The sequence below is a fragment of the Heloderma suspectum genome, chromosome 1 (genome assembly GCF_057233095.1).
Source record: "Heloderma suspectum isolate Gila_16-S chromosome 1, 16-S_ref, whole genome shotgun sequence".
Lineage (NCBI taxonomy): Eukaryota > Metazoa > Chordata > Lepidosauria > Squamata > Helodermatidae > Heloderma > Heloderma suspectum.
The window spans coordinates 22,767,380-22,784,237 of NC_139458.1; the positions used below are offsets into that span (position 1 = coordinate 22,767,380).

The window sequence follows — 16,858 nt, forward strand, 5'->3', positions numbered from 1 at the left end:
AACTCCCAGCATCCTTCAGACAGGATCGCAGATGGGAATACTGGGAGTTGTAGTCCAAGGCATCTGGAAGGCACCAGGTTGGAGAAGGCTGAACTAATTAATTATAGCATCCTAAAGAACGTTGCATGACATGTGGACAACCACTCATCTGTTTCAACGGAGTTCAGTTCTCTTCCACTACGGCTGTTGTTGCACCTTCAGTTTTTTGCTGTCACTACTGATTGGTTCTATTTCACATTGAGACATATATGTATTTCAATGACATAGAATCATAGGGTTGGAAGAGGCCTACAAGACCATCAAGTCCAACCCCCTGCTCAAGGCAGGAAGCCTGATTCCCAGGCAGTCTCCCATCCAAGTACTAACCAAGGCTGACCCTGCTTAGCTTCCAAGATCATATATGTATTCTCTCACATGCTTGCTAGGGATAATCACCTGAAAAACATTAATTACAACTTTGAAACTGCCAAGCTTGCCTAATATTATATTTGTAATTGGCAACCATCATTTGGAGTTGACAGACTCAACCTTGGGGGAGCTGGGGGTGGCGATGGCCGACAGGAAGCTCTGGCGTGGGCTGGTCCATGAAGTCAGGAAGAGTCGGAAGTGACTGAACGAATAAAGAACAACAAAATTGGCAACCATTCATGGTTGCTAGTGAACTTATGAAATGGAAAATTCTCTGCAGAAAAGTTCTGTTTTGGAAAATTTTCCACCCCATATCACTGAGTAGAGCACATGTTTTGCATGCAGAAGTCCCAGATTCATCCCCAGCATCTCCGGTTAGGGCTAGGAAATAAATACTTCTGAAACCCTGGAGAGCCACTGCCAGTCAGTGTTGATAATACTGAGATATATGGACCAGCGGTCTGACTCGGTGAAAGGCAGCTTAGTGTGGGTTGTATTCACCTGTGTCATTTTGCCAGGAGAAGGGAAACTGTTGGTGAAACAAATCCCCCCTGCAGCCTCAAATCTACTTCAGAGGGTTGGGGGACCCCTCAGTACAGATTTGGGGTAGGGGCTGCAGAGGGGAGGGGAGGAGAGGATGGTTGGATTCAGCTCTATGTTGCTCTGACTAAAATCACACGTGCAAAGAGATGTGGATAGGATTGTATCCTATAGTAGTGGTGGCAGTGAGCCAAGCAAGGTAAGCCGGGTTAGTTAGAACAGAGAGACAATATAGGAAAGGACAGAGGCAGAGTGGAAAGGAGCAATGGAATGAACTGGAAAGGAAAAGGTAAGATTTTATAGTTCCAGTTCCTATATTGCTCCACACTTTTGTCACAGAAAAACTCATGGCTTCTGGGCATAAGAGTGACCCTATCAGGGAATATACCCTCCTTGATGTTGTAAAATTCTGTATTAAATTGTAAATTAACGTGTTTTAATGATCAGATTTGCACCATTGTTTAAGAAATAGGTCAAGGACTATCAGTGGCAGTCTTGATTTAAGTTGGGTTTCTTTTGGTGATTTGAATCATGATTTTTCCCTGGTTTTATTGGACTGTTTTTGGGTTTTAGCTGCAGTTATGTTTTGGATTTTAGTACTGTCTGAGCTGGATGTATTTTATGCCAGGTGTTGATTGGGGGGGGGGTGTTTTTCTGTTTTACCATTGGATGGGATTTTATTGCATAGGATTTTATCCTATACACTGCCTTGGGGGAGCTTTTGCCCTTAAAGGCAGCCTAGAAATATTTTAAATAAAATAAAGTCAGACCATTCTTGTTCTATAGTGAGTGCTGTTGCTGTATTGTACGGATTTAAGACAAGAGTTGAGAGTGAAGCTCTAGAAATGTCATGTGCCCGGGGTAAAACTATGTTGGCTTCTTGTACTATGGAAGTATGCAAAAATCCTAAGTAATTGTATTGCTAACACTTAATATGACCCAGCTTGTCTACACTCCTCCTGTCGCTTACTCACCTGGACGTGTTGTTCTCACAGTGATCGTCCGAGCTGCTGACTGCAAGAAGGTCTACCAGGTAGAGCTTGCTCCCAAAGAGAAAATCATCATCCTTATCTGTGGCCGTAATCATCATGTTCACTTGTATCCCTGGTCCTCCCTGGATGGATCTGAAGGCAGCTTTGATGTTAAGCTTCCTGAAACTAAAGGCTGCCAGTTCATTACAACTGGGACACTGAAGAAGAGCTCTTCAACAAGTTTGTTTGTGGCAGTCAAACGGCAGGTTCTCTGCTATGAGATTCACAGGACTAAACCTTTCCATAAAAAGTTCAATGAAATCCAGGCTCCTGGCAATATACAGTGGATGTCGCTGTTCAAAGACAGGCTTTGTGTTGGCTACCCATCTGGTTTCTCTCTCTTGAACATCCAGGGGGATGGACAGTCTATAAACCTGGTAAATTCCAATGACTCTTCGCTTGCATTCCTCTCACAACAGTCTTATGATGCCCTTGGTGCTGTGGAGCTCAGCAATGAGGAGTACCTGCTTTGCTTCAGCCATTTGGGACTGTACGTCGACGCGCAAGGTCGAAGGTCGCGCATGCAGGAACTGATGTGGCCTGCAACTCCTGCTGCCTGTAGTATGTATATGTTTTTCTGTTGCTGTATCCCTGTTGCTGCTTCACTTGTTTGAAAATAGTCAGCCAATAACTGTGTGTCTTAACAATTACAGGTTTAAATCTCCCTTTACCAACAGACTCCAGTATTTTTGTTGAGACAAATATAGGCCTGTTTATGGAGGATTGGTCTACCAATGGATACTAGTCATGATAGCTAAATGGAATCTACATACCTCTAAATTCTAGATGTCTGTGTGTGTGGTCGGGCAGAGGTGAGGAAGGGCTGTTGCCTTTAAGCCTGGGCTTTCCAGAAGCAGCTAACTGGAAATTGTGGGAAACAGGTTGCTGGACTCTGGTCTGATCCAGCAGGGCTACTCCTGCGTTCTTTTGAGCTGCTAGGTCTCAATCACATACATTCCCCAGGATACGAGTTTGTTTTACCTCATGTTGTTGGTTTCATACTGAAGATGTTGTCAGTTTCATACTGACAGCTTAGAGGAAAAGTGAGATACTGTAGATTAACTTTAACATACCGAAAGCTCCATCCAGTTTTCTTCTCTTCCTTCTTGTAGATCTTTTCCTTACACTGGATTATTATAGTTAGACTTTGTCATAAAAAGCCGTCCCAGAAGAAGAACTGTCCAGGCTGCCGTAAATTTAAGGCAGTGAGCATGTTCAGCTTACATTGGCCAATCTTCACCTTGGCTTAGGTGCAAAGCCAACGAAAAGGAAAGGGGTGAAGCAAGACTCCATGGGGGACAGTACATCGCTTTAACAAGCTAGAGCCAAAAGCTTTTGTGAGGGGAGGGTGGGGAATAGGTGGCTGCTTTTCATCTCTCAGCACCAACAACTGATACCCAGTGGGGCATGCTGCTTCCTGGCCCAATGAAGGCTGACAGCATGATCTGAGCTTCTCATGGGAACTCTTTGCCTCACATTTTAATAACCAGCTGTTTAGTTCCGTCCTCATGAATTCAGTCTCCCCCGAGAGTCCCAAAGTGAGGCACAAGGTCATCCTGGCCTTTAAGAGTGTCTTGGGTGAAAGGGTGGAGAATTAGTGCACCTTCTCCTACTCATTGTACTGTGTGTTGGTTGATAGTGCTAGAACACAGAGACAGAGTCCCCCCTCTTTTTTTTCTTTTTTGATTACCTGGAGTTCCTTCCTCCATAGAACATTAAAGCATGTCTGGGCTTGCTCTTTCCTGTTTCTTGCCATTTGCTTGTCCTCCAACTAGGCTATAGTGACCGCTTCCAAGCATAACTGCGTGTAAGTTATACCAGGAGACATTTGAATGCTCAAAATGCTGAAACATTAAGAAACGTCTAAGCCTATGATTCTCTAAGTCCATAGGGAGGGTTCCCTTAGCAGGTGCTTGTGCAGCTACCACAAGAAGAAATGAAGGCCACTAGTCTTAGATAGCTTTCATAAGAGAGTAAAGCGGCTTAGGATTCCATGTTTTCTCATTCATTTGACAGAGTTTTGAGCTTAAAGCACTTGCATAACAAACAGAAATGCAAAAGCAGAACCTTTTCTAGTAATGGGGAATTCTCAGTAGTATCCAATAGTCCTACATAGAGAAGACCCATTGAAATGAATGAGACTTAAGTTAGTCATGACTAACATAAATCCCATTTATTTCAATGGATCTACTCTACATAGGACTAACGTTGGCCACTACCCTCTTCATCTGGTGCCCTTCTGGCACTAGTGCAGCTATTTAAGGCAGATGAACCTGTCCTTTTTTCTTAATCTTTTTATTTGCAACACAACAATAAACAAAAGAAGCAACAAAAAAGGGAAAATTCGTATCATAAAACATATCAGTACAGAGTAATCATTGATACAGGCAATGGAAGTGTTCAATCCTTTTTTCCCCCCTCCTCATCTTCCTTTTTCCTTCCACCCCTCTTTTTTCCCTATATCTAGCAAATTGATTACTGTGTATTGCTGTGTATTATGATACGAACCCCCCCCCCATTTTTTGCTCTTGTGTTCTTGTTGTGTTTAAATAAAATGATTTTTTAAGGGAAAGGCTGTTGTCGGTTTAGCTTTCTTTAAGGAACCAATTAATTCCTCCAACAGTGCAGGAAACGCTGAAGCACTCGTGGCTGAGAGCCTGTATATAGACTCCAACAAAGCCTGTCCTTGATAAAAGTGGCAACTCCTCCAGTAGCTATTAGCCATGACAGCTAGATGGAAGTTCCATGCACAGAGGCAGTATAACTCTGTGGATACCACAGTTACATCAGACAGTTGGAAGGGCTTTTGCTGTCAGGCTGACCAAAAGAATTCTGGACTAGCTGAACCTTTGGTCTGATCTGGCAAGGCTATTTTTTTTTTTCTTTGAGCTTTTTCAAGCCTTCCGAAAGCAGAGTGAGCAAAGGCCATTGTACATTAGAACCATTTTAGTCCCCCTTGTTGGCCACTGGGCTCCCCTAAATCACTTCTGAAAGGGATATTCTTGTGTACGTAATTTCCTAGGACCTTCATGCACCTCACTGCCCTTTGGAAAGCCCATAGTTTTTGGAGTTCACATCCCTTCCATTCAGAGACCAAATGGCTTCACCCTTCTGTTTCCCTCACCTCTTCTATTACTTCATATTATTTACTCATAGGCTTGCCACTGAAGATAGGTCTTCCTGCTTCACAATAATGTAAATGGAGAATATGTTCTTAAGGAGCTTGCATCAACATGTCGATAGGGACTTGTTGGTCCTGCTGCTCTTTCGTACTTGTGTCTTTCATATACAAAGCAATCTGATCATGTTTTCATTTCCCCAAAAGATGTTGTAGCTAATTGCACAGGCAAAGGGTCAGTTTTGAAAAAAAGGAAAAATCAGGAACAAAGACATAGAATCATAGGGTTGGAAGGGGCCTACAAGACCATCGAGTCCAACCCCCTGCTTAATGCAGGAAGCCTGATCCCCAGGCGGTCTCCCATCCAAGTACTAACTAGGGCTAACCCTACTTAGCTTCTGAGATCGGATGAGATTGGGTGCATCCAGCCCTTTGCTGTAGCGTAGCTTGCTGTCCTGAGCACTAGCTGTTTCTTAAATCTGCCTTTCGTGCTAGATGTGTCATTGGGGCTGTTCACATGCATGCAGCTGCCATTTTGACCCTAAAAGAGACCATGGGTTATGGGAAGGTTATTTAACCCTCACATAATCCAGGTTCACACAGGACAACGCCTGAGTGGGGGTTGCATATGCAGTTTGGTGCCCATGGGCACCATGGCTCATCATGAGTTAAATGACCCATGACGAGCTGCAGCGTGTCGTCCGAACCCAGTTATTACCCAAAGGATGCAAACAGTGACCCAGTTCCCAGGATTTATTATTCATTTATTTATTTAAAACATTTGTATCCTGCCCTATATCATTAAGATCTCAGGGCGGCATACAGATAAAATCAGCTTAAACAGCATAAAACAATAAATATTTTAAACAACTAAAAACATATTAAATCATTAAACAAGCTAATACCAATTAAAATCTAAAAAATTAAAACAGTGTGCATTTAGCCCTCAAAGGCTCCCTGCCTGCTCACTTCCGCTTCACTAAACCTAGGAATGCTCCGTTCCTCAGTTGTTCTCCATGACATCCAAACCCAGAATTCTGGGCTGTTGAGAGAGAAACAACCCAGTGTTTTAACCCTTGTTTTGTTCTTGAGTTAAAACTCTGGGTTGTTTTTCCCTCCACAACCCAGAGTTCTGGGTTTGGATGTAATGGAGCATAACCCAGGAACAGGGTTGTTTAGTAAGGCAGAAGTTGGCAAGAGCCAGTGTGCTTGCACACTCCCATGCCCTCCCAAACAACCCACAGTTAACAAACTGTGGGCTGTTCAGTCATGCGAACGGGGTCTGTTTGTGTTAAATAATCATGACAGCTAATACTGACTTTCTGTAGCCTTGCAGTCTGCCTTGGAGCAAGTTCAAAGAATTAACAGCCACACTAGTAGATAGCTGGGTAGTATGTTAGGCAGGGCCTAAAAGACCTGGGAGCCAATCCCATAGGATCACTAAATAGGCTTGCCTCCATTTTCTGTCTTTACAATGGGAATGATGACCTGTTTTGCAGGTCAGTGGTGAGGGTGACTGGGAAAAGACATTACACTTTAAAAGTGCTAATGATCTATAACGAAATGTCTGCAAAAAAAAAATAAAAACATTGCATGCTCCACAGTGGCCTAGTCTAGTCAGGGCTGCACCATTTCGGGGGGGGGGGGGTGTTACATAATGGAATGCTCCTCTATACAATATGTTTCCTTCAGACACAAAGTTAGATGTTGGGGAGAAGAGTTCTAGCTTACTCTCCTTCATGCAAAAATCTGTGTCTTTTTTCTTGGGGGAGCATCCCACCATGCAAGTCCCTACCTGCAGTCTGAAGTGGTATAGCGCAGATGCAGATTTACGTCAGTGAAAACTACATCTAAGCGATGGCTTGAGAAACAATAGCAATAGAAATCATTATGATGCTCAACTTTATCTCAGACGTATGCAACTGTAACAGATTTTGTGTTTTCTCTCCAGGTTGCAATCCATTCTGTTTAACAGTCTACAGTGAATACGGTGTTGACGTTTTTAACGTTAACACAATGGAATGGGTTCAGACTATCGGCTTAAGAAGGGTAGGTAGCTCACCTGTACTGTAACGTAATAATAATGACTTACCACTTTTCTGAAAACTCACTTGCAGTGCGTTGAAGATGAATTTTAAGTTTCCCGCACTTCGCCTCTTTAACAGATCAGACCCCTAAATGTGACAGGCACACTGAATCTCCTTAACTGTGAACCTCCTCGACTAATCTATTTCAAGAACAAGTTTTCAGGTTAGTGTTTTGGGGAAAGGCAAGTGGGGAAAAGACAAAATGAAGAGTAATTGCTCGGTTGCTTTCAGTCATTTTTGAGATGAGTGCCCTCTGTGCTAACTTGTAATGAGGGAAAGGGAAGAAGAACTGTGTGAAATGAGGCTTGCAAGCTTTCACTGATAGATTGACCAATAGCTTCCATTGATTTTGGGGGGAGGGCCAGTTTTAATTGGCGGGGTTACTAAGGGCACCTATTTGTTTGGGGGGGGGGGATCCAGAATTGTTGTTCCATCAGCAGAAGGATACTGCTTGCAGAACAGGACTTCCCCGTCCTCTCTTCTCCCTCCCACTTGCACCCTCCTGCATGCCCTCCAAATCTGTTTTGGAGGGTTGGGGGGCCCTCTGGAGCAAATTTGGAGGATATGCGGGGGGCGGGATGAGGAAGTCCCGTTCTGCAAGCAATAGCCCTCCATGGGCAGGACAACGGTTCTAGACTCAACCCTTTGTTTTTAAGCTGTTTTGGTCATGGCATGAAACTTTAATCGGGAAAGAAAAGGAAAACATTGAAGATAACCCTTTCTTTTATAAAAATTAATGGTAGCTTTTGCTCATTGAATTTTAACTTCCACTCCTTTCAGTATCACAAAAAGGTGCATATTGAGACTTTGGTAATATGCACATTTATTTGAATTGCATGGCTAAAAAGCAGGTGATTACTTGGTTTGCTTTGGGCTACCTTATATAAAACTTCATTAGAATCTGTTAAGAGTTCTAGAAAGAAAGTAAAACAAGTAGAAATTTAACAGAAATGAGATTTGGGGGATTTACTTTAGAGTGCAAGGTTACATTCTGTGATTCACCATGACACTGGTCCTCTGTACATAGTGAGTATAAATAATTCATTAAGGACTCCATCTGCACGAGCCTTCTTCATTTCAGCAGGGCTAGTCTGTGTAACTGTGTTACATATTGTTAAAGCAGGAGCTGCCCTTATTGTGCCGGAAACGTCTGACAACAGCAAAAAACAAATGCTTCGCACTAGAAGCAAAAGAAGATTTGTCTTTAAAGTCCCTGAGGAGGAAAGATTACAGCAAAGACGGTGAGGCTCTAATCTCTCTCTCTCCCCACCATTGGTGGTAAAGAAGTCTCTTCTTATGCAAAATCATCATTTTATGTCCTTGTTGATTTAGAGAGATGCTCCGAGATCCTGAGCTCAGATCCAAAATGATTTCTAACCCAACCAATTTCAACCATGTGGCTCATATGGGACCAGGAGATGGAATGCAAGTGCTCATGGATCTCCCACTGGTAAAACTTTTTGTTCCTAGGGAGAAGGGTTATGCAAGCTTATGCTCAGCTGCACCTCACAAACCTTAGGGGGACAACCTGGCAGAGGGCTTTAAAGTTTGAACAGAACTGCTACTCATTTTCTAAGAGGCAATTGTAATCAAGCCCAAATGTCTCCAGGAAGAGATCAAGAATAGGCTTTGGTCTTCTGCTCTCCCTCCCTGCCTTCAACTCCCCTCACCATGTGGTGAATTATGAAATGGGTCATCCCATGGATCTCCCAGAATCACAGGATTGTCCATGTGTGGATAAATACAGGAGCTCCCATTTGTCATCTAGTTCTCTCCACAGTGAGGGGAGCAGGGGAGGAAGCAGGCATCCCATGTGCCTAGCCCATCCCATGTGCCTAGTCTAATCCTGGAGGGGGAGGGGGAGAAATGATATCTGAGCAGCCCTGTAAAAGCTGTCTTAAGAATGCCACCACACCATGCAGAATGTTGAAAACCAGCAAGCATCACTGCCAGGAGTGTGGTAGTGTTTTCTGAATAACTCTTCTTCCTTCCTTCCTTTTTCTTGTTCGTCTTATCTGAAATAACAGAACACATTTCTTCCCCTCCACCCTCCCGACATTCTGCTCTGATATCACCTCCAACAAACTTTGAGCACGTCTATCACATGAGCCCTGTCTCTGCTGAAATCTTTCTCCAAAGTGACTGTTCTTCCTCACTGCTTCCCTCCTCTTTCTATCCCTCCTCTGCTTCTGTAGCAAGGGTAGGAGCAGCGCTTTAGGAACTGAAGTGGATGATGATGGTGTGTGTTATGCCTCCCTGCCAGCATTAAAGCAAGTGTCAGGGGAGGGGTGTGAGACTAACAATTTGCAGGGATTTACTAACCTCTGTGAGTATAAGCTTGTGCTTGCTGCCCTGAATCCTGCACTCAAGACAGCAGGTTGTCACTGCTAGAACTAAATCATGTCTTCTCTAGTAACCCCATCTAAGGCTAGGATAAGAGATTATAATACATCCTTCCAACAACAGGAGGAAAAGGGAAAGCTCACTGGAGAATGCCCTGAATGTTTTCAGTGTAACAGAACTGTCGTCATGCCAAATATAACGAAGGTGGAAAACAAACCATTTCAGACTTTTGTCATTGGGAAAACCAAGAGGCATAATCTGCAGCCAGACTCCATTGCTGGTGCTGCATAATATCCAACCCTGATAACACACTGGCAAAATCAATAAGCATGCAAAATTAACAAGATCTTATCAAATCTAAAAGAAGATAGTGATCCAGGTTGCACCATCACCACAGCTGAAACAAGCCACTGTGGCTCATTGCAGCTGCCATGCGTGCCAGACGGATTTCCCTAATTACCTGTACCGACGCAACTTGCCATTTCATCCGAACCTGGCTTGTTTGGGGGTGGGCAGCAACCATTAAATAATCCATGGGTTGTTGTTGAGTTATTTGAGGGCTGCTGCCCACCCCAAGCAAGTCATGCTGCCTGGGATTGTTTGATATGGCAAACCTCACCAGTGAGGGTAATTAGGGAAAACTGACTAGCCCACGCCCACCATGCGCAGCAGCCGCAACAAACCACAGTGGCTTGTTTCAGCCACTGTGATTGTGCAAACTGGGCCACTATGTTGTATCTTTGGCTACATATTAGTCTGTAGGGAGAAAACCTATAACACAAAAAGGTAGTTTAGGTGGTTCATTTATGCAGACTTGCTTACTGGTGAGTTTAGTTATTCTGCTTCCAGTGAGCTTCATGGCTGAGCAGGGACTAAAACCCAGATCTCCTGAGTCCCAGTCCAGCACTCTAACCACTACGCTACACCACACTGGCTCTTCTTGAAAGAAAATTAGGCTGACTACTCAGCTTTTTTTGCTTGGTTTTTTTGTGGGATGGAGTGGATGGCTTATCCCCTTGCTGATTCTTTGAATGACATAGCTTTGTGTTATAAGGCTCTCATTAGTCAAGTGAAGCAAGTTTGTAAAAATACCACCATATAAATCATACTGAATGCAGGATTCCTTTTTAAAGTGTTCTTAAAAACTGTGCTAGAACTTTCACCAAAAAGAAACATGTTTTGAAAATGTCTTGTCTAATTGACTGTGGCTACATTTCTGCTGCAGAGCGGCTTACCTTCTTCACAAGATGAAAAGGCCTGTCCTCCCACGACCAACATTTCACGCCAAGCACCTCAGAGAAACAAAAGCTACATTTCATGGCCATCTTCAAGTAAGGATAGAAAAAGATCTATTTATAAGCTGTAGTTTTATAAACCTCTTACGGGTTTATGAAACAGAGGGGAGATTCTCAAGCGTCTTTGCTTTGCAGGTGGCAGTGACCTAGGAGCAGCCATGCCCTTGCGAAGTATGTCTGATCCAGACCAGGAGTTTGACAAAGAGGTGAGACCTAACTGTATACATCTTTTGGTCTCAAATGGTCATGCATAGCTCTGATGGTAGTATGGGGAGATCCCACAGCAGCTATTTCATTGTGTACATATCACTGCCTAACTAGAATGCCAAATTCCCAGCCCTCCTAGAATCTTGATCCTAGAAGCCTCGATTACTACAAAATATAGCAATAACTTTCCATTAAAAGCCCTAATTCTCAGAAAGCACATGCTTGGAGACCACTTTTGTGGGTATTTACGATTACTTATTATTACATTTCTATCCTGCCTTTTTTTCCTCTTGCAAGGATCCCAAAGCAGCTTACATGGTCCTCCTCCTCCTCTCCATTTTATCCTCACAACAACCCTGTGAGGTAGTTTAGGCTCATAGTTGGTGATTGGCGCAATGTCACCCTGTGAGCTTCCTGGCTGAGTGGGGACTAGAACCCAGATCTCCCAAGTCCCAGTCCGGCACTCTAACCACTACACCACACTGGCTCTTCTTGACAATATTTCACATTGGGCATCAAAAACAAGTTTTTAAAGAGCACGGGTGGCCTGGATTCTTTACCTCAGCCCCCTTTCCATCAAGTTGGTCTGCCACGTTGCATAAATCATTAATAACATCACTAGAGATTCTCAAACATGACCCAACTAAATTTTTGACACTGATAAATTGGTTCCTAGCCTGACATGTATTAGTTCCTTTCATAAAAGCTGGCTCTGTGTTGATTTTGCCCCATGATGATGACAAACATCACAGGCCTGCAGGAAAAACACCACTGTGGGACTCCACCCAGAGTGAACTAAGAAAAGAGGCTTAGCTTACAGTTGCGGCCTTGAGAATTGCCCAGCAGCTCCACATACATGCCAGGTGTTAGGGAGCACCTTCAGTTTATGCTTGCTTGCATTTTAGATGCTCAGATTTTAACTAACACTTCGGTTTTTCGTGTTTGTTTATAGATATAAAATATAAAACATTAGGTGGTTCTATTCTGTGTCCTGTTGCCTTATCAGAGTTCTGCCTGGCTGATCTTGTCTAAATAATTGGGTTAAAGACAAAGTTGCTGTTTACACCCACAGGAAAATCTTGTCAGCTGTATCTCCCAGCGATATCGCCTTTTAATCTGTTGGCTAAATATAAATTCTTCCTCCCCCAATTAAATGGACTGCCACAGTAGCAGTTCTGCTGTGAAGCTGTACATTGTGAAGAGTTAACTGCATTCCAAAATACCGGGAAACTGTCCAAGCAGCCGGCTGAGAGAAAAGGGAAGGTCTGCACACCAAATGCTAGCAATCAGCAGGATATCTAGAAAATAGCCGTGGGTGCAGAGGCTCTTAACTGACTGTCCAGTGAATACTTCATTTTTGGGATGCATTTCTAGCATGCCTGACAACATTTAACTATTTTTGTGTTGCAGTCAGAAATCTTCAGTGTGCTTGTGCTGTCAGGAGTGTAGCATAAGTAATCAGTGAACAAATTCATCAGCTGTTTTATAGAGCTGCCTTTTTGGCTTTGCTTTTCCATCATACTTGAGTTCCAAAGTATACATGGAGCACAAGAGATTCTTTCCCCTGTCTGGTTTTTGTGAAAGGCTGCTTTTTTAAAATAAAAAGTCACCTTCCAAAGCTGCAATTTGAGAGCAGGAAAAGCAATCTGAGTGGGGAGGCTGCTTTTAAAACTTTTCCATCCTGTCCCACTGTCCCACCTGTCCCATCCTGTCCCACCTGGGAAAGTGGGAAGAGATGCCCAAAATAGTTTCCCCTGCATGAGGGAAAAACAGCTTGGTGGGCAATTTTGAGGAGACAAATACTAGGAAAGATCTTACAATCAGTCCCTTCTGCCCATCGGAGAATCACACAACTATTCATTCTGTATATCTTGACTTACAGCACAGTAGTAAGCATGATCAGAAGTAAGTCACACTGAGTGTGGTAGTGTATTTGGGATTGCAGCTTTAATCACTCAGGAAGAATCCACAACTCAGTGACAGAAAATATGCATAAGGTTCATGCTCAGTTCCTGGCATCTCCCATTAAAGGGATCTCAGCAGAAAAGGCAAGGGCCTCTGCCTGAGACTTTTGAGAGTCACTACCTAAGAGTAGGTGGTACTGGACTCGATAATATTTATGCGTTCTTTACACTGTAATTCTAGCTGTTGGAGAAATAGGTCTATGCCGAATTCTGTGGTGTCCTGTCGATATACAGATGAACCTTGTGCTAGAATTTAATTTGTTTGGATTAGATAGCTCCTTTGCTTTTGTGGCCTTCAAGTTGTGAGAGTCAGTCTCTAAACAAGTGAGCAACCCTAAGTACGCACACAGGCCAGTGGATTGTGTAGTTGTTCAGATTAGTATTCATTTATGTAGTCCCAGTAATGAAGGTGGCAAATTACAGAATAACATAAGTTTTCAGTTAGTTTTTCTGTATTGTTTTTTTAAAAGGCCAGTACACCAAGAATCTTAAAATCTAAATTTCAGCAGAGGGAGAGGAGAGAAGGAAAGAGGCAAGGATAGGAAGCTTAGGACCTCTAGGTGGTAAGGATTATGGGATTAAGCCAAAGTCTTTGCAGAAAAGGTGGATTTTGAGTAGGAATTCTCAGGAAGAGAGATGGCACCACGTAGGCTTTCTGGCAGCAATAAAGGCAGCAAGGGAACAATCACAAGTCATATAACCAAGTTCGGTATTTACTACAAGATATCTTAAGAATCTTGCTTATGGTAGTTTACACACACAGCCCAGGTGTGTAGGTTGCACATGGTGTGAGAAGCAGGGGCTGCCTCTGGCTTCAGCGTGCTCTCTCGTATTAATCATAAAATCGTGAGTGTGAACTGAGTCATGCGTCCTGTCTCCAGTGGTACTAGGAGCACAACTAGTAAATTCTCAGTGGTGGACAGATGGCATGGGTGAGCATTAGGTAAAAATAAATGTGTCTTTTTGGTTTTACATACAGAGACCTGTGTGTTTGGGTGAGGATGCGTGGGCCTGAGGCTTGCTCCCACATCTGTCCCATGACAAGCTGCTCACCTGGGGCTGTATGTGAACTTCTTTGAATATATGGTAAAGGTCAAACAGTTCAAGCTAGCAAGAATTGTGCCTTGTCATTGCTGCCATCTTCTATCACATCGCTCCTTACTACCACACACACCGCAGTCCCAATTCCTTAACAGCTGAGGCCCACACATCATGGGATGGCAGCAGAGGTGCGGCTTAGATCCTAAGGGAGGCTTTTTTTCACAACCCTCTGCCTCTCCCTTCCTCCCTCCCCTCAGTCATCCCATCATTCTTTTGGCCAGGCTGTCCAGACTAATGGTGTGATCAGGGACTGGGGTGCAGTATTGGAGATGTAGTTTTTTCAGAGGCTCTTGTAATTGCTGGCTTTTTTGTGTCCCTCCTATCAGATACATTATTATTGTGTTCTAGGAGCTGGAAATTCAGTGCATCCAGAAAGCATTATTGTGTTGTTTTTCTTTTTAACAGCCTGATTCGGATTCTACCAAACACTCTACTCCTTCCAACAGCTCTAACCCAAGTGGCCCCCCGAGTCCCAACTCCCCACATAGGAATCAGCTTACACTAGATGGATTGGACCAGTCGACCTGTGATGCATAACACTGTAGCTCCCACTCTCCGCTTTCCCATTCGGGACCATCTGCTACTCCATGGGGTATTCCAGAGCAGGACGTCTCTCTCCAACAACCGTGCCAAGACTGATGCTGAATTTCTAGTGTTGCACAAAAGTAAATTCTATATCTAGATTGTAGATTTGGGGGGGGGGGGTTAAAGAAAGGAGGAAAGACTTCTTCATTACTATGGTGATCCAGTTGTTGATGTTTTTTTTAATGCAAAACTGTTCATTCTTAAACCTATGGTGGATCTGTTTCTGCTCAACAGTGATGTTCTCATGGCATACACTAAAGGCTACTGGTAAACAGTCTTCATACTTAAGCTGAAAAAAATAGAGAAGAGATGCTGGTAGTTTTTACTACTGTGCAGTGTCAGGAATATTATTTTTCTATAGGATGGTGTCATGTCTCACTAGCAGGAAATCTGTCTAGAAAAAAATCAGACTTCGGGGTGGGAAGTAAAAGCAGGCTAGTTACATCCTTGGCTAAATATATTCTAAATATATTCTGTTGTTTTTTTCAAAGTGTAGGAGAATGATAGGAAGCTGTAAGGCCATTCCCAGCAACAGTAGAATATTCCAGGAAATTGAAAACTGAGGTTCTAGTTCGTGGCCTTTTAACTTATTTAGCCATTACATACGTTCTCAGCTTTGTAAATTTCTTTCTCCTGACTTTTTAGTCATGTACATAAAACTAGTACCAGTAACATTTTATCCATACCCTGCTTTTTTAGACCTCATTAGCCAGGGCAGGGCTGTTTTTTAAAAAAAAAACCTAAGTAAAATACTGCTGTGAAACCGGTTTTACTCTGTTTTTCCTGCTATCCATCTTCTCAGATGTTCTTGTAATTTCTCTGGGGGGGATTTTCAGTGTAAAATATACACTACATTAAAAAAAATTAGCTGCTTGTATGAAGGGATTGTGTAGTACTTAAACCATCGGTCTATTATTATTGGTAACCAAAGTGGAACCATTGAAGGATGTGTATATGAGGGTGCCTCGTTGTCTTTTTCCTTCCTTCCCCAGTTCATTGTATCCTCACCTGCATGAAGAACCCCATGATTGCTAATCAAAAGTATTGATCATGTAGGGGGAAAAATGCACAGCACACTCCTGTATATTTTGCTATGGCCCATGTGCAGCGGTGACATATTGTGTGTATATTTAATCTCATGCTTCCATGTATTATACATTTAGTAATTTTCCCTGCCCCCCCCCCAAAAAAATTGTGATCATGTTTCATTTAAAAGCATGTAATTAATTCTGTGGCTGGCATATCCAGTTTGTCATTGTCACACTAGTGTGCCTTCTGTGCCAATTTGATGACAGTTGGATGTCAATTGTTTTAAAATCTGGTTTCTATGGGCTAATGCTATACCAATGGCTAATACTCTTTCCTGAAACACTGTATAGGACGTGCACTTATCTCTAGTTTAAACCAAGTGGTTCTAGTCAACATTTAATTCTGTTACATTGAGTGTTTGACAATACTTGCTCTTTCTCAGATTCTTGATCAATGAAGCTCAATTTGAGCTGGACACTACTGCTTTCGGGTTTTTCTGGTTTTTACTCTTTTTTTTAATGTAAGTCTAAAGTCTTTGTAATTATTGAATTGTGAGAACATTTTTGAACAATTTACTTGTCAATAAAGCAGAAGAGGGAGGTTTTAAAAAGTTCCAGGTGGTCCTGTCTCTTTGGCTGGGCAAGCATATGTTACTCTCTCAAACCCCCTTGGCTCACCTGAAAGGCACTGAGACATGATCCAAATCTCCTCTCCAGAAAAAGGAAAAACAACCAACCATGTGCATTCTAAATTTGAAAGCAAAACATTTGCTGATATTCCATTCCCTCCTTCCTGTGGCAGATCTGTATAGATTATCAATTTCAGGTATACAACAGAGAGCCTTCATAGATCATAGAGTTGGAAGGGGCCTACAAGACCATCGAGTCCAACCCCCTGCTCAGTACAGGAAGCCTGATTCCCAGGCAGTCTCCCATCCAAGTACTAACGAGGGCTGACCCTGCTTAACTTCCGAGATCAGATGAGATCAAGCACATCCAGCCCTTTACAGTGGAAATAAGAAGATAGAAGGGTTAATGTAGTCAAACTGAGAAGCTCAGAGGCTACTTACCTTGATAACCTTTTCCTCGGTGCAAGTGGTAAACTGTTTTCAAGGTTGGGGCACTTTGGAGCGTTACCAGTATGATTTGTA

General features: G+C 43.0%; 1 protein-coding gene across 11 annotated transcripts in view; it reads left to right on the plus strand.

Moving 5' to 3' along the window:
- Positions 1–16,321, plus strand: part of CDC42BPB (CDC42 binding protein kinase beta) — a 162,822-nt gene extending 146,501 nt beyond the window's left edge. For 5 of the 11 annotated variants that reach the window (XM_084838161.1, XM_084838188.1, XM_084838205.1 and 2 more), the window contains 8 exons: positions 1,944–2,540; positions 7,049–7,146; positions 7,263–7,347; positions 8,269–8,425; positions 8,517–8,634; positions 10,753–10,858; positions 10,958–11,028; positions 14,500–16,321. In XM_084838161.1, the coding sequence (XP_084694287.1) occupies positions 1,944–2,540; positions 7,049–7,146; positions 7,263–7,347; positions 8,269–8,425; positions 8,517–8,634; positions 10,753–10,858; positions 10,958–11,028; positions 14,500–14,631 (1,364 nt within the window). In that variant the 3' untranslated portion in view covers positions 14,632–16,321. The remainder of the gene's footprint in view (positions 1–1,943; positions 2,541–7,048; positions 7,147–7,262; positions 7,348–8,268; positions 8,426–8,516; positions 8,635–10,752; positions 10,859–10,957; positions 11,029–14,499) is intronic. The other 6 variants (XM_084838171.1, XM_084838196.1, XM_084838214.1 and 3 more) reach the window with 2 other exon arrangements.
- The last annotated feature ends 537 nt before the right edge of the window (positions 16,322–16,858 follow it).